General features: G+C 40.5%; 1 protein-coding gene across 1 annotated transcript in view; it reads right to left on the bottom strand.

The window, feature by feature from the left end:
• Positions 1 to 19,256, bottom strand: part of LOC139749593 (hrp65 protein-like) — a 106,511-nt gene that overhangs the window by 71,633 nt on the left and 15,622 nt on the right. The window contains exons 2-3 of the mRNA XM_071663686.1: positions 18,042 to 18,263; positions 7,736 to 7,906 (exon numbers count right to left, since the gene is read on the bottom strand). Coding sequence (XP_071519787.1) covers positions 7,736 to 7,906; positions 18,042 to 18,263 — 393 coding nt within the window. The remainder of the gene's footprint in view (positions 1 to 7,735; positions 7,907 to 18,041; positions 18,264 to 19,256) is intronic.

Raw genomic sequence — 19,256 nt, 5'->3', positions numbered from 1 at the left:
TCCTCCTCACATTTCAATTAGCCCCATCATCAATGTGGACTTTTGTTTAAGACTTAAGCTTCCAACATAATCATAATGCCTGTGTGGCCTGGATGTGGACAGGAGACTGTGGTTTGGTGTATTACACAAGACAACCAGAGAGTGAAAATGCGCACATGAAGCCATGACCTTATCTGCCCCTGGTAATCCCTTAGTAGATGGGAAATAGCAAGCAAGCAAAAAAATGGATGGGGGAGAATAATTTTTTACATAATCAACCTGCCTCAAACCAGTTAGAGGTATTCAGCAAGAGTGACAAGCACCCCCCCCCCAAAAAAAAAACTTTAGGCCTGAAAACCCATTTTCTGTGATACCAGCCTAAATTGGAATTTCAATGGTTTCAGAGTGGGTGAATGACTATACACTTGGGCTAGAAACTGCAGAAATTGGAAGTTTCAAGATCTAAATACTTTGGTCACTGTTATGGCTATTTACTTTATTGAAACTTGGATGCTCATTTCTCTTAATTCAGCATTCATCATAGTTGTTACCTCCAGCAAGGTGACTTTATGTACTTAATAAAGATCTACCTCCACAAGAAACCACTCACCCTTCTTTCCGACATGCATACATGCATTCCTCACTGCATTTTGTAACTCTTCATTCGCATCATACATTTGACCCAACTTGTCCAAAAGGCCTCTGTCAAGCCTAAAAAATGGTTCCTCTAGATTCATAAATGCCACGTATAATTCACTCTCTCATGCCATTAATTTCTCATATAAAGTCTTAAAAGCAAACACCTAGTCCAAACAAACACCCTCTAACTCTCTTGAAGCCACACAGATGTTCTATGCATGCTACCACCCTCTCACTTGCCACTCTCAAAATCACCATGTGGCTTACTTATAACATCCAACTTTCTATAACAGACACTACAAACATGCAGGTTTGTAAAATATGTATACGTGTTTTTTTTTTTACTATACTCTGTCGGTCTCCGCGTTAGCGAGGTAACCCAAGGAAACAGACGAAAGAATGGCCCAAACTACCCACATACACATGTATATACATAAACGCCCACACACGCACTTATACATACCTATACATTTCAACGTATTATTATCACCCGCATTAGTGAGGTAGCACAACAATCCACATACATATACATACACGTCCACACACGCACATATACATACCTATACATCAAAACGCATACATATATATACACACACAGACATATACATATATACACGTACATAATTCATAGTCTGCCCTTATTCATTCCCGTTGCCACCCCTCCACACATGAAATGAAAACCCCTTCCCCTGCATGTGCGCGAGGTAGTGCTAGGAAAATACAACTAAGGCCACATTCGTTCACACTCAGTCTCTAGCTGTCATGTATAATGCACCGAAACCACAGCTCCCTTTCCACATCCAGGCCCCACAAAATTTTCCATGGTTTACCCCAGACGCTTCACATGCCCTGGTTCAATCCACTGACAGCACGTCGATCCTGGTACACCCTATCATTCCAATTCACTCCATTCCTTGCAAGCCTTTCACCCTCCTGCATGTTCAGGCCCCGATCACTCAAAATCTTTTTCACTCCATCTTTCCACCACCAATTTGGTCTCCCACTTCTCCTTGTTCCCTCCAACTCTGACACATATATCCTCTTTGTCAATCTTTCCTCACTCATTCTCTCAATGTGACCCCAAACCATTTCAAAACACCCTCTTCTGCTCTCTCAATCACACACTTTTTATTACCATACATCTCTCTTACCATTTCATTACTTACTCTATCAAACAACCTCACACCACATTGTCCTCAAACATCTCATTTCCAGCACATCCATCCTCCTCTGCACAACTCTATCTATAGCCCATGTCTTGCAACCATATAACATTGTTGGAACCACTATACCTTCAAACATACCCATTTTTGCTTTCCAATATAACGTTCTCGACTTCCATACATTTTTCAACACTCCCAGAACTTTCGCCCCCTCCCCCACCCTATGATTCACTTCCGCTTCCATGGTTCCATCCGCTGCCAAATCCACTCCCAGATATCTAAAACACTTTACTTCCTTCAGTTTTTCTCCATTCAAACTTACCTCCCAGTTGACTTGTCCCTTAACCCTACTGTACCTAATAAAATTGCTCTTATTCACATTTACTGTCAGCTTTCTTCTTTCACACACTTTACCAAACTCAGTCACCAGCTTTTGCAGTTTCTCACATGAATCAGCCACCAGCGCTGTATCATCAACGAACAACAACTGACTCACTTCCAAAGCTCTCTCATCCACAACTGACTGCATACTTGCCCCTCTTTCCAAAACTCTTGCATTCACCTCCCTAACAACCCCATCCATAAACAAATTAAACAACCATGGAGACATCACGCACCCATGCCGCAAACCAACAATCACTGAGAACCAATCACTTTCCTCTCTTCCTACTCATACACATGCCTTACATCCTCGATAAAAACTTTTCACTGCTTCTAACAACTTGCCTTCCACACCAAATGTTCTTAAAACCTTCCACAGAGCATCTCTATCAACTCTTAACATATGCCTTCTCCAGATCCATAAATGCTACATACAAATCCATTTGCTTGTGTACACATATACACATGTACATATTCATACTTGCTTGCCTTCATCCTTTCCTAGCACTTCCCCACCCCAAAGGAAACAGCATTGCTACCCCCTTCTTCAGCGAGGCAGTGCCAAGAAAACAGACAAAAAAGGCCACATTCATTCACACTCTGTCCCTAACTCTCATGTGTAATGCACCGAAACCACAGCTCCCTATCCACATCCAGTCCCCACAGACCTTTCCATGGTTTACCCCAGAGGTTTCACATGCCCTGGCTCATTCCAGGTGACCATATCATCGACCAACCTCTATGGGTGGATGAACAGCTGGGTTGACTGTGATTGAGTCATAACAAGGATTCAAACATATGTGCTAGACCCTGGAAGACCCATGAATGTATAGCAGTTTGGAACACAACATCTTACACGAAGCATTTCCATTTATTCATATATACTTATACACTTACTTCCTGCACTAAGAGTTCCTTCCACCAATATAAAGCTCCTGCAGCAGCCAAAGTAAAGATTTATATCTTTACTTTGGCTTGCCTCTGTCTAACACTTCAGTAACCTTTTATTTGCACATCCCCATCTCTAACAAACATAAGTCAAAACACACACACACTCAAATAACCTAACAAGCATTAAACATTACCTCCCATCTAAATCTTAAACTCCAACCCATGACACATACACTCATCAAAAGCCACAATTCCCAAATTAATACGTGTCACGTTCTCCCACCTATGCCCTGGACTTAATCCACCTTATATCACTACACACAATATTTCTACACATCCCAAGATCTTTCATGCCCATAATGAAGACACCAAGCACTTGTTATCAATTGCTCTGCACCCTCTGCACATATATGTATGCACATCACTGCAATTTAGGATACATGGTCTCAACCACCTACCTCATAAAGCTAAAAGGAACTCCATGTGGCAAAAAGTAAATAAGTAGCTATCTCTATCACTGGGGATGGAGAGAAAGAATAATTCCCACATCTTTCCAGCATGTTGCATAAGGTGACTAAATGGGGCAGGAGCGAGGTTCTGGAAATCATTCCCTCATTGCATTTCAATATCATAAGTCTGAATACAAGCAGCCAAAAAGAAACACTCATCCTTGAAAGCTCAGGCTGGGAGGTCAGAATGTGTGTAGATGTAACCAATATGAGAAAAAGGAACAGACCTACATGGTCTCACTCTAAGAGAACTTAAGCTATAGGGAAGGGGGGATAATGGTTTGAAAATGTCTTTGCGGTAAACTTGGAAGTTAGTGTGAGGGTGAGTGCTAAATAATTGGTAGCCTTGATGCTAAAGAAGATGTGGGAACAGTCCTCAAAATTTTCATTTCCACCTTGTCATCTTCGGCCTACAACTCACACCAATGCTAAACCAACAGAATCATATCATCATACATAACATCTTTTCCCTTAGAGACAACAACCTCTTTTTCTACACATTCGTCAATGTGCCCAACCCTTTCATCCCCTCACCCACACTAAGGTTCACTTCAGCTCCCGTGGTTCCATTTGTAGCCATTTCCATTATCAGGTAACTAAAATAATCTACTTCCTACAAGTTTTCTCCATTCAGACATGCAGTCCATAAAGCTCTACTTCCATGGTTCCAATTGCTACTATGTCCACTCTCTGGTATCCACAATGATTCACTTCCAACAATTTTTCTCTATGCAAACTAACACCCCAACTAACCTGTTGCAGCTCTGCTCAACCTAAACACATTGCATTTATTCACATTTACTTTCAACTTTCTTCCTTCAAAAACACACTTTCAAACTTAGACACCAACTTCTGCAGTTTCTACCTCATAGCTTTCCAAAAATATTTTTCTCTCTATTTACAATAACAAAGGCTGGAAAAAACTTACATGTCAAACTCAGTGCCCACAGAGAAACTTTCCTAAACATGACTACAGGGATCTCTCCATTTACGCCATTTTCAGAGTATCGGACATGGTCCATTTACATCATCTTTAAATTTGTGTGGGCTTAAGTTTGGAATGACTAGATCACTGAGCTGGCAGCACAGAGGTGTGGTGTTGCCAGCACCGAGTAAGAAGTGCACATACAAATGGCATAGATACAGGCTTTAGACATGGTAGTGCTACAGTATACTGTATATTGCACTTGTTTTGCTCCTTGCATTATGCTACTAAAGAGACTTTTATTTTAAAGTTCTCCAGGTACCAGTGCTGCTAAGAAGCATAAGTCTATCACTGAAGGTAAAATTGATGCATTCAAATGGTGAGAGGTGAACAAAAAAGCTGATATCAAGCGAGTCCTTGGACTTAGTAAATCTACTTTATGGACTATTCGTGACAGTGCACAGGTCAAGGAGTGCCAAGAGGTAACAATAATCATAGCATCAAATTTTCTATTCCTGAAGTTTGATTATGGAGAGAACGGAAAGAATATTGGGCACATGGATTGAACATCAAACTCATGAAAATGTTTCCGTCAGCATGCTTGTAGTACAAACAATGGCTCTTAGCATATATGATGACTCAGCAGTGGAATAAGAAGCAGCAAAGACATTTCACGCAAGCCCTGGCTGATTTGAGAATCTTAGGAAATGCCACAATTATCACAACATCTAGTTAGAGGTTAGCTGAGGCATTCAACCCCACTGATCTTGCTCTATATTTGACAAGGATGACCCAAACACAAAAAAGAATCCAAAGATGGCCCAAAATGTCCTGACACCAAGTACTACAATGAAATTTACCATGAGAAGGCAGACAACACATGACTTCTTTTTGAAGAAAAAGGACACTTGCAAGGAGGACTAGCCCTCAAGATCTACATATTTAATAGTTGAACTCACTCAATCATCACAACCACCTTCCACAGCTATGTCATCTAACCTAGATGACCCCCTTCCCAGTAACTCCATTTCCATCAGCACCAACAAGTTATTTAGAAACAGTGGTAAAGTTAAGTGTTGGAATTAAGTTCATTATTTTCTGCCTTTATTAATATAATTCACTGTACAGTATGCAATATTTTCTGGTACAAATACACGGTAGTTTTTCACTAGTATGATACTCACTACAATCTTATCAATAACAAAATTCGCTAACCTTCATTACCAGCATTTGATTTACACAACCACTTTCAAGACGCAACAACTGTGTAAAATGAGAGGTCCCTGTACTAATGCTGCCATTAACTTTTTGCGGTGTCCCTTACAAGCTAAACAACTCATGCTCTGCCAGCAAAGCAGTGTAAGTTAAAGGGGATTGTAACATACACAAACTATGTTTCACCAGGAGGAGATACCTGTTTTACAATAATAAGATCATCCCACACATTGTACTTACAAAATTCATTACTTCCTGTGTCTAAGGGATCAGTTTTAAAATGATCACTGGATAACAATGGAAGTAGCATAAGAGGCAAGTCCCAAAGGTTAGGCATCAGCTGATCACAGAAGTTGGGGTGAATTCTCAGATATGAACCATTTTTAAGGATTAACTATATTTCAATCCTAATGCAAAATGGAACTCTCATAAGCTCATATGATTCAATGTTGTTGAGAAACAACAGACTAGACCTACACGATAAACCCATGCACAAAAAATATTTGCAGCAGTATACAGTAAGAACTATTTCCACCATCCAGGATCAGTAGTGGAACTCAAAAAATACACATGAAAGGTCAAGTGACACATGTCAGTGTGAATCTCTTACCCTCTTTTCTAATCCGTATATGTTTTACCACAGTAAAAAAAAAATTATGAAAAAAAAAGGAAAATAAAAGTAAATAATTGCCCTAATCTCTAAGTCCTTCCAGGGTACTTTTTCATCTACTTATATACTTCTATTTTCGGGGGTTTGGGTCTCGAATACACAACGCAATCTCAAACATCGTATAAAATAATTTGTTTTAAATTTCTTGAAGATGCTACATTCTAGGTCTGAATAATTTACATAAATGTTTGCAGTGAGAGTTACAACTGAAAGGGATGGAAAATCATATACAGTTTGAACACGTGAAGAATTATTTAACAGCTTTACAAAATAAGTGTAACAGTTCAGTATACGAAACAAAAATGAACTTGGCCTGAGTACAGAGGATAGGTTAAACCATAACAGCAAAACAAACCTTCTTGGTTCACTTCCTGCATATTCATAATAAAAAAGTGAACCAACTATTCGTCTTTACTAAGCACCCTTTATCGTCTTTTCTGCCTATGATAACTGAAATACACCATCTAACCATTCTTCTGGTCACATCAACCTTCAATCATGTTTGCAATCATCTTTAATTATGGAACATTACAATATCAAATCTTTTCTTTAAAACATTTTTCTCACAATCAATCGTTTTTACAATAACTTTGAAAAAATATACATATTCCCTCCCACCCCGTCTTATACAATTACAAATGCAACAACGCAATTAATATAGAGGCCATCAAAATCTACTACATTATCACTGATCAGCTGCATCTCTCACTAAAACAAGTGAGGATAATGACCTGTGTATAATGTTGCCAGATGGCATGAATCTGCTTTCGAAACCAAATCCATCGAAAATTACGAAATACATAGAACTTGTCTTTTATTTTCTTCCATCAATAATGGTATTTCTTGATACAATCTGCATGTAAATCCCACTATCCCATTTCATAGCAGCCAAACAGCAAAAATAACTTCAAATAAAAAGAAACGTTTCCCTTACAGGTAATACAACACAGAGTGATTACACGAAAAGCTTGTATAAAACTCAAGAAACGCGTCAAAATTTGTAAGAGTGAAGCATAACGAACACCACAATTCTACTTTCTATTGACTCTGTAAAAGACTTGGGGGAAAAAAAATTGTTAAAGCACTCTGAAAGAAATAAATCATTTAAGTTTACATAAATTACTAAGAGGAGGTCTTAGAATTTTTTTTTTGGATAACTTCAACATGAAAGTTACAAATAATTGTAATTACCCAAATCATAAAAAATTTCCATTAAATTTGAAAAATGGAATAAAATTGATCTCTGAAGTGATTATCCACAATCCAACTAGAAAGAATGTAAGATGGTTCATAATTACTAAAAAGTAACAGATTCATATACATGACTTGTATACACAATTTCAAGAAAGATTAAACACCATACCTGACCAAATACATTGAAAGCTTTTTCCAGTAACTCATTTGACACACATGGTGTTAGATTCTTGACTCGCACACCAGTGGTGACAGATGCATGTCTGATTTTCATTGGGCGATTACGACATTTCTCTCCTTGCAGTTCTCGCTTGGCCCTCTCTGCATTCGCACGGTAATCCTATGAATGAAGACAAAGCATATTACAACATTTAAGAACATTTAATGCGGGAAATGGCAAATAGTATGAAAGAAAGAAAAAGAAGAATATGAAATTGAGCAACCCATGAGGTAGCTATACACAGCATACTGTACCCAAAAACATGTACTGTTGAAGGTTCAGAAACATACATCAACCAAATACTTTTAGTAGATTCCATCAAAACTCATCTTTCATACACACATTCCCTCCTACCTGATAAGAATGGAGAAAGAAGGAAGGATAATACAGAGTCTGTTACAAGTCTGTTTCTATAACACCATCTCATTATTAGTTCCCAAGCTTTCTGAAAAGTCTGTGTAAAGGGGAAATCAAAATTTTTCATGAATATTTTGATGTGTTGTAGTTGGTAGGCAGCCACTGACCAAAGAAGTATATTACTGGTACTACCTCCTAGGGTATCAAGAGGGTTAGTGAGGTTATTGATCCAGCACTATAGTGGCTGTCAAGCTGCACTCCTTTGACCTAGGCAGCTGTCTTTGCTTCCTGTCTCACCCACACATAGCCAGCTGGCAATATGTCTACAAATATAAAATCTCTCCTCGTCACACATAACGCCTAACAACACTTAATTCACCCAACTCATTCTTCATAACTCTAGATTTTCCAGCAGCGAGCAATATATGCTAGCCCTGCCTTTGAGCAAAATGGTAAATGCAACAGACGAAGTAGTAGGAGGAACATTAGACAAGACCATTATGTAGAAGTAGTATGTTGGTACATTAGGTAGAAGCATTGGTAGGAATGTTAATTAAAAGCCTCTGTAAATACTACCCATGAGTTGTCCTCTGCCAGTGGCCTGTCAAGGGTGAGACAATGGCTAAGAGCAGCACCAGAGTTCACCAGTTATGGACACTCTTTTGCCACGGCCAACTCAAGGAAATTCCTGAAGAGCGTCAGAGACATAGACACATAGATATGAATATTCTATAAAAGAAAACAACTTAGGAACAAGTGAAGCAGGCCTTCACTTTCCCCTGGAGAAGTCATAAAAACTTCTGGTGGGAGCATGTTAATGAGATAGCACCAAATGCTACACAGCCCATTTTCAACATATCATGCCTGTCACTACCTCCTTTACATGGCATTCTGATGCACTTCATTCCTTCCGTCATACAGCGCTGGTGGCCGATTCATGTGAGAAACTGCAGAAGCTGGTGAATGAGTTTGGTAAAGTGTGTGAAAGAAGAAAGTTAAGAGTAAATGTGAATAAGTGCCTCGTTATTAGGTACAGTAGGGTTGAGGGTCAAGTCAACTGGGAGGTAAGTTTGAATGGAGAAAAACTGGAGGAAGTAGTGTTTTAGATATCTGGGAGTGGATCTGGCAGAGGATGGAACCATGGAAGCGGAAGTGGATCATAGGGTGGGGGAGGGGGCGAAAATCCTGGGAGCCTTGAAGAATGTGTGGAAGTCGAGAACATGTATGTTTGAAGGAATAGTGGTTCCAACAATGTTGTATGGTTGTGAGGCGTGGGCTATGGATAGAGTTGTGCGCAGGAGGGTGGATGTGCTGGAAATGAGATGTTTGAGGACAATGTGTGGTGTGAGGTGGTTTGATCGAGTAAGTAACGTAAGGGTAAGAGAGATGTGTGGAAATAAAAAGAGCGTGGTTGAGAGAGCAGAAGAGGGTGTTTTGAAATGGTTTGGGCACATGGAGAGAATGAGTGAGGAAAGATTGACCAAGAGGATATATGTGTCGGAGGTGGAGGGAACGAGGAGAAGTGGGAGACCAAATTGGAGGTGGAAAGATGGAGTGAAAAAGATTTTATGTGATCAGGGCCTGAACATGCAGGAGGGTGAAAGGAGGGCAAGGAATAGAGTGAATTGGATCGATGTGGTATACCAAGGTTGACGTGCTGTCAGTGGATTGAATCAGGGCATGTGAAGCGTCTGGGGTAACCCATGGAAAGCTGTGTAGGTATGTATATTTGCGTGTGTGGACGTATGTATATACATGTGTATGGGGGTGGGTTGGGCCATTTCTTTTGTCTGTTTCCTTGCGCTACCTCGCAAACGCGGGAGACAGAAAAAAAAAAAATAAAATAAAATAAACCTTAATAATCAAAAGAGCATCAGATTGGGGAAGAGCTGTGTGGTTTCTGAAGTGGTAGAGGATGTGTGGATCAGGTGTTTGCTTTGAAGTATGTATGTGAGAAATACTTAGAAAAACAAATGGATTTGTATGTAGCATTTATGGATCTGGAGAAGGCATATGATAGAGTTGATAGAGATGCTCTGTGGAAGGTATTAAGAATATATGGTGTGGGAGGCAAGTTGTTAGAAGCAGTGAAAAGTTTTTATCGAGGATGTAAGGCATGTGTACGTGTAGGAAGAAAGGAAAGCAATTGGTTCTCAGTGAATGTAGGTTTGCGGCAGGGGTGTGTGACGTCTCCATGGTTGTTTAATTCACTTATGGATGGGGTTGTTAGGGAAGCGTTTTAGATATCTGGGAGTGGATCTGGCAGTGGATGGAACCATGGAAGCGGAAGTGATTCATAGGGTGGGGGAGGGGGCGAAAGTTCTGGGAGCCTTGAAGAATGTGTGGGAGTCGAGAACATTATCTCGGAAAGCGAAAATGGGTATGTTTGAAGGAATAGTGGTTCCAACAATGTTATATGGTTGCGAGGCATGGGCTATAGAGAGAGTTGTGAGAAGGAGGGTGGATGTGCTGGAAATGAGATGTTTGAGAACAATATGTGGTGTGAAGTGGTTTGATCAAGTAAGTAATTATAAGGTAAGAGAGATGTGTGGTAATAAAAACCGTGTGATTGACAGAGCAGAAGAGGGTGTTTTGAAATGGTTTGGTCACATGGAGAGAATGAGTGAGGAAAGATTGACCAAGAGGATATATGTGTCAGAGGTGGAAGGAATGAGGAGAAGTGGGAGACCAAACTGGAGATGGAAAGATGGAGTAAAAAGATTTTGAGTGATCAGGGCCTGAATATGCAGGAGGGTGAAAGGCGTGCAAGGAATAGAGTGATTTGGAACAATGTGGTATACCAGGGTCGACATGCTGTCAGTGGATTGAACCAGGACATGTGAGGTGTCTGGGGTAAACCATGGAAAGGAAAGTTCTGTGGGGCCTGGACGTGGAAAGGGAGCTGTGGTTTTCGGTGCATTATTACAACAGCTAAAAACTGAGTGAATGAGTGTGGCCTTTGTTGTCTTTTCCTAGCGCTACCTCGCACACATGAGGGGGGAGGGGGTTTTATTTCATGTGTGGCAGGGTGGCAATGGGAATGAACAAAGGCAGACAGTATGAATTATGTACATGTGTATATATGTATATGTCTGTGTGTGTATATATGTATACGTTGAGAGGTATAGGTATGTATATTTGCGTGTGTGGACGTGTATGTTTATACATGTGTATGTGGGCGGGTTGGGCCATTCTTTCGTCTGTTTCCTTGTGCTACCTCGCTAACACGGGAGACAGCGACAAAGCAAAATAAATAAATAATTAAATGTGTCATCATTTGGATCGCTAGACTCTCTATCATGACTGAGCAAATGCTGCTTGATATCACCTACACTTAATAGTCTACCATATCATCCTACCCTACCATAAAGAGTAACAAAGGAACTCTCAAGTAATTTTTGGATTAGGAAGCCTTAGGCATCCTAGACCACCAACACTAATCAGATGAAATTTGTTTGCTGCCAGAAAAGAAATCGTAGATCTACGCGAGATCTCTAAAGGGTTGAGGAAAGTTCCTGCAGATTCAAGTTGACAGTGAAAACCTTTATGGGCCCCACATTGGTGTTTCAAGTAGTAACACTGCTTCCAGAACAAGGAAAAAAGCACTCCCATTTAGAGATTCATGGACTACTTGCATGTCAGAACAAACTGCACAACTAGAGAAAATAGCCATGTAAGCACCCGTCTTAATGCAGGCCAAATAATATTGCTCCATGGTTAGCTTACCATCTTCAACTGAAAAACACTACATTAAAATTTAAAAAACAATAAATTATATACTGCAACTAGTAAATCTTGATTCAGTAAGTCATCAAATCCTGATTGGGTTTGCTGCAATTCTGAAAGAAAATCAAGAGACCTAACATGATGAAAGCAGCCGTTACGACATTCCCCTTGGATACAGGTTAATAACTGGTAAAGTCTTATGGGGCCTTCTGCTCCCACATCCTGGGTTGGACCAAAGCTGTTGGGAGCCCCAGCCAGCAGGGCTGGTTAGTTTGGTACACTTCATAAGGACTTGCCTAGGGCACTCTCAAACTTCTCTAATGTATAATCCATGATGTTTCTCATGATGGCAGGCAAGGTGATGAAGTCATGGGCCCCAGATGCTTAAGTTGTCCTCTCTTTTTGTACATATTGCACCTCTGGATTTCCTAGGTAGTATTTCACAAAGTCTTTCATGCCTGTTGCACAAGCAAGATGTTATTTACAAATGTAAGTTGGTAACCATACCTACTAAGATTTTCCAGGTGCAGAGGGTGACATACCTCTCAAGTCTATGCTATGAGATCTGAGCTGTTCCTAGTAATTCAGTTCCTTTTTCTTTCTTTCAAACTATTCGCCATTTCCTGCATTAGCAAGGTAGCATTAAGAACAGAGGACTGGACCTTTGAGGGAATATCCTCACCTGGCCCCATCTCTGTTCCTGCTTTTGGAAAATTAAAAAAAAGAGAGGGGAAGATTTCCAGCCCCCCGCTCCCTTCCCTTTTAGTCGCCTTCTACGACACGCAGGGAATACGTGGGAAGTATTCTTTTTCCCCTATCCCCAGGGATAGTTCCTATACATCAATATGGGCTGTGAAAATATACAAACACTTTCTAATTATGCTATTCCATCTGCCTTGTAGGGTAATGATATAACAAAAAAGTTGATTCATGGAAGAATTTGCACCTAGAATTATAAAAGTTTTTGGTTTTTCTTCGCATCTTGCAAGTCTGCAAGATCTAGCCTGCTAACCTTATGCGTGAGGCAACCACAGTTTTGTTGTGCTGAAAGTTCAGCTGTTAGACATTACTACACCATGATCTTTCACACTGTTATTTAGTTGTTAGACATTAATACACCAAGATCTTTCACACTGTTAAACTAAACTAGTTGAAACCTATCCCCACTGAAAATCATGGTGTTCTTAAATGGTCCAGTTAAATAAAAGACTGTTTCTGTCTCTTTGTAGCCTTTCAGCATCTTCTATTGATGTGATTTTCATACTTACTCTTGTATCATCGGCAAAGGATATGAAACTGGCTTGTGCTTGCATCAATGGCAGATTCAAGAATAAAGAAAAGATGTGAAGTATAGTTCCTTGGGGTGTTAACAGAGCTTTTTACAGCAAGCTCTTTAGAGCATGGTTCACATGTTGCGATGTTAGTTAAAAAGTTTTAAATTCATATATCAATTTTTCTGGTTATTCCCATCTTTCAAATCTTGCAGGAGAGGTGTAAGAAGAATTCCTTGAAAACAGAGCTGTGTACTCTAGGCTCTGGAAACAGTAGAGCCAGGAAACAAAGGAAGAAAGACCCATCCACTCATGTGCACACATGCACATAAACGTACATATACATATTCATACTTGCTTGCCTTCATCCATTTCCAGTGCCACCCTGCCCCACAGGAAACAGCATTGCCATCCCTTGCATCAGTGAATTTGCACCAGGAAAACAGACCAAAAAAAGCCATATTCACTCATACTCGGTCTCTAGCTGTCATATGTAATACCCTAGCCTGAGCCAGACACCCATTTATAGACCAACCCTTTGGGGTGGATGAACTGCTGCATTGACTGTGGACCAACTACCCCAACCAGGATTCACTATGCACTTGATCCTGAGTGGCCAGTGAATGCGTCACAGGCATGAACACTATCCGCTTCACCAAGGGAATCAATTATAATCTTTTTTTTTTTCAAACTATTCGCCATTTCCCGCGTTAGCGAGGTAGCGTTAAGAACAGAGGACTGGGCCATTGAGGGAATATCCTCACCTGGCCCCCTTCTCTGTTCCTTCTTTTGGAAAATTAAAAAAAATTGAGAGGGGAGGATTTCCAGCCCCCCGCTCCCTCCCCTTTTAGTCGCCTTCCACGACACGCAGGGAATACGTGGGAAGTATTCTTTCTCCCCTATCCCCAGGGATAATATATATATATATATATATATTTTTTTTTTTTATACTTTGTCGCTGTCTCCCGCGTTTGCGAGGTAGCGCAAGGAAACAGACGAAAGAAATGGCCCAACCCCCCCCATACACATGTACATACACACGTCCACACACACAAATATACATACCTACACAGCTTTCCATGGTTTACCCCGGACGCTTCACATGCCTTGATTCAATCCACTGACAGCACGTCAACCCCTGTATACCACATCGCTCCAATTCACTCTATTCCTTGCCCTCCTTTCACCCTCCTGCATGTTCAGGCCCCGATCACACAAAATCTTTTTCACTCCATCTTTCCACCTCCAATTTGGTCTCCCTCTTCTCCTCGTTCCCTCCACCTCCGACACATATATCCTCTTGGTCAATCTTTCCTCACTCATTCTCTCCATGTGCCCAAACCATTTTAAAACACCCTCTTCTGCTCTCTCAACCACGCTCTTTTTATTTCCACACATCTCTCTTACCCTTACGTTACTTACTCGATCAAACCACCTCACACCACACATTGTCCTCAAACATCTCATTTCCAGCACATCCATCCTCCTGCGCACAACTCTATCCATAGCCCACGCCTCGCAACCATACAACATTGTTGGAACTACTATTCCTTCAAACATACCCATTTTTGCTTTCCGGGATAATGTTCTCGACTTCCACACATTTTTCAAGGCTCCCAAAATTTTCGCCCCCTCCCCCACCCTATGATCCACTTCCGCTTCCATGGTTCCATCCGCTGACAGATCCACTCCAAGATATCTAAAACACTTCACTTCCTCCAGTTTTTCACCATTCAAACTCACCTCCCAATTGACTTGACCCTCAACCCTACTGTACCTAATAACCTTGCTCTTATTCACATTTACTCTTAACTTTCTTCTTCCACACACTTTACCAAACTCCGTCACCAGCTTCTGCAGTTTCTCACATGAATCCGCCACCAGCGCTGTATCATCAGCGAACAACAACTGACTCACTTCCCAAGCTCTCTCATCCCCAACAGACTTCATACTTGCCCCTCTTTCCAAGACTCTTGCATTTACCTCCCTAACAACCCCATCCATAAACAAATTAAACAACCATGGAGACATCACACACCCCTGCCGCAAACCTACATTCACTGAGAACCAATCACTTTCCTCTCTTCCTACACGTACACATGCCTTACTTTGCTTTGTTGCTGTCTCCCGCGTTTGCGAGGTAGCGCAAGGAAACATACAAAAGAAATGGCCCAACCCACCCACATACACATGTATATACATACACGTCCGCACACGCAAATATACATACCTGTACATCTCAATGTACACATATATATACACACACAGACACATACATATATATACCCATGCACACAATTCACACTGTCTGCCTTTATTCATACCCATCGCGATGGTGACTGAGTTTGGTAAAGTGTGTGGAAGAAGAAAGTTGAGAGTAAATGTGAATAAGAGCAAGGTTATTAGGTACAGTAGGGGTGAGGGTCAAGTCAATTGGGAGGTGAGTTTGAATGGAGAAAAACTGGAGGAAGTGAAGTGTTTTAGATATCTGGGAGTGGATCTGTCAGCGGATGGAACCATGGAAGCGGAAGTGGATCATAGGGTGGGGGAGGGGGCGAAAATTTTGGGAGCCTTGAAAAATGTGTGGAAGTCGAGAACATTATCTCGGAAAGCAAAAATGGGTATGTTTGAGGGAATAGTGGTTCCAACAATGCTGTATGGTTGCGAGGCGTGGGCTATGGATAGAGATGTGCGCAGGAGGATGGATGTGCTGGAAATGAGATGTTTGAGGACAATGTGTGGTGTGAGGTGGTTTGATCGAGTAAGTAACGTAAGGGTAAGAGAGATGTGTGGAAATAAAAAGAGCGTGGTTGAGAGAGCAGAAGAGGGTGTTTTGAAATGGTTTGGGCACATGGAGAGAATGAGTGAGGAGAGATTGACCAAGAGGATATATGTGTCGGAGGTGGAGGGAACGAGGAGAAGAGGGAGACCAAATTGGAGGTGGAAAGATGGAGTGAAAAAGATTTTGTGTGATCGGGGCCTGAACATGCAGGAGGGTGAAAGGAGGGCAAGGAATAGAGTGAATTGGAGTCATGTGGTATACAGGGGTTGACGTGCTGTCAGTGGAGTGAAGCAAGGCATGTGAAGCGTCTGGGGTAAACCATGGAAAGCTGTGTAGGTATGTATATTTGTGTGTGTGGACGTGTGTATGTACATGTGTATGGGGGGGGGGGGGTTGGGCCATTTCTTTCGTCTGTTTCCTTGCGCTACCTCGCAAACGCGGGAGACAGCGACAAAGTATAAAAAAAAAAAAAAAAAAAAAAAAAAAAAATATATATATATATAATATATATTTTTAATACTAATACAATTATAATCTATTTGATAATTTACTTGGCACTGGACAGAATAAAGTGCATCAAGACACTATTTATGTGATGGTAAGTCAGAAACTTGTCAATATTAGGCTTTAGTTCTACCTCAGCAATATGTGCTACTGCTACCTCACCCATATCCTTCACTCTCACAAGAAATTTCTCCATAGGAAAATTAAGGCCCAATTAATTTGCTTCTCTATTAAATCCTCAGTGTTATGTTTTGCTTCATTTCACGAGAAAATGTTTTTCCATTTACTTTAAAATGCCCATTTTTCAGATGCATAAGGAAATTCATGTATCTGCTTAAGGGTTTCAAAAATTAGTTCAAACCAAGCTGGGCGAAGGAAAACCTGTTAACAAACATGAAACCAAGTAGGCTAAAATTTTTCAATTTGACTTCTACACCAAATATGGAATCAATTCTAACATAAGATATGGAATCACACAGGGGAAAGTATTAAGACCAGTTAGTTGTGACTAGATGCATAGGACAGGGAGTAGAAATAAAGGTTGAATAATCAGACAACATAAGTATGGGGATATCAATTGAAACTGCTTGGAAATAAGGTCAGAAATTAACAAAAAGAAGGAATTTAAGAAACCGCAGAATCATGATTGGTGTTATGAAATAAGAAAAAAGTTTAGAAATTTGAAAAATTCGGTCAACATAGGTGAACACAGATTCAAACTAGTTGTGGGGACTCAGAAGGTATATAACCAAAAGAAAGTAATTGAATTCATTGAGGGAAAAAAGTGAAGTGTTTTTTCTATAGATCATAGAGGTTGTTCAAACAAGAAGTACCCAAAACACACACAATCTAATGAAAACACCAGGCAGGGAAGGGACAAGGGCAATTTCTGGGGCTAATCAATAAATACAGAGCATGAGGGCTGAAGATCAGTTTCACCAGTGGATCAAACATCTGGAAATATTTAAAGAGGTACATTGGGATTTAAGTGTAACTATATTAGAATAACATGCAGAGACAGAGCAATTAGTGCTGAGCATACTCGATAAAAGTTTGTTATTCAAGCAGATTTTGGAGAAAGTTCAAGATGTGAAGGTTGACAAATCAACAAACAGTTTTAGCTGAAAAGTGGCATGCAGCAAATTTAGCAAGATCAGTGAAGCATAAGGTTGAAATATTTAAATCACTAATTAGCTCTGGATTGGAATATCATACACCAGATAAACAGGAAAGGGAAAAGAAATAAAGAATGCTCATTAAAAGATTTCTGGAGGCTACAGAAATGACAAGGTCTAGTTTCTATGACAAAAATGGAGAAGACATGGTGGTTATAATCAAAATATGTGGGAATGACAAGTTATGCTTACAGTAAATCTAGAGTTATTGAGGAAAAAAAAAAAAAAAAAAAAAAAAAAAAAAAAAAAAAAAAAGAGGCAGAATTCAGTGGGTTATCTACCAAACATAACAGACTGAGGGAGGAAAGGGAGAGATGCAAAGAATACATTCAGATACAAATACAATGCAATATAACATACTGTTATCAAAGGTTCATCTGTATAAGGCATTCACTATTTACCGCATTTCAAACAACAAAAATCGATAGCATTATACTTACAAAATTAATGAAGGCATAAGCTCCATCCTTGTTGAAGTAAACCTGACCTAGCTCTCCATACTTAGAGAAAATTTCTTTGAGCTCTTCATAGGGAATATCACGAGGCAGATTACCCACAAACAGACGGCTGCTGGCATTAAACTTTTTTTCCGTAGTATCTAAAGGTGGAAGATCCAACTGTGGGCCACTTAACTCAGTGTTCACTCTCTCCTTAATCTTGTCCTGAAATAACAGACAAATCATTAGTAAAGTGAAAAGTGGCATTCCCCTAATGAAAAATAAATTCTTACATATAAAGGTTATTTTTTATTTATTATTTATTTTGCTTTGTCGCTGTCTCCCGCGTTTGCGAGGTAGCGCAAGGAAACAGACGAAAGAAATGGCACAACCTATCCCCATACACAATGTACACACACACATGCCCACACGCGCAAATATACATACCTATACATCTCAATGTACATATATATATATATACACACACAGACACATACATATATACCCATGTATACAATTCACACTGTCTGCCCCTATTCATTCCCATCACCACCTCGCCACACATGGAATACCATCCCCCTCCCCCTCATGTGTGCGAGGTAGCACTAGGAAAAGACAACAAAGGCCCCATTCGTTCACACTCAGTCTCCAGCTGTCACGCAATAATGCCCGAAACCACAGCTCCCTTTCCACATCCAGGCCCAACACAACTTTCCATGGTTTACCCCAGACGCTTCACATGCCCTGATTCAATCCACTGACAGCACGTCAACCCCGGTATACCACATCGATCCAATTCACTCTATTCCTTGCCCGCCTTTCACCCTCCTGCATGTTCAGGCCCCGATCACATAAAATCTTTTTCACTCCATCTTTCCACCTCCAATTTGGCCTCCCACTTCTCCTCGTTCCCTCCACCTCCGACACATATATCCTCTTGGTCAATCTTTCCTCACTCATTCTCTCCATGTGCCCAAACCATTTCAAAACACCCTCTTCTGCTCTCTCAACCACGCTCTTTTTATTTCCACACATCTCTCTTACCCTTACAGTACTTACTCGATCAAACCACCTCACACCACATATTGTGTGTCCTCAAACATCTCATTTCCAGCACATCCACCCTCCTGCGCACAACTCTATCCATAGCCCACGCCTTGCAACCATACAACATTGTTGGAACCACCATTCCTTCAAACATACCCATTTTTGCTTTCC

Source organism: Panulirus ornatus, chromosome 1, assembly GCF_036320965.1.
Source record: "Panulirus ornatus isolate Po-2019 chromosome 1, ASM3632096v1, whole genome shotgun sequence".
NCBI classification, from domain to species: domain Eukaryota; kingdom Metazoa; phylum Arthropoda; class Malacostraca; order Decapoda; family Palinuridae; genus Panulirus; species Panulirus ornatus.
The sequence above is the reverse complement of the archived record's forward strand: the minus strand, read 5'-3'. Positions and strand labels throughout refer to the sequence as shown.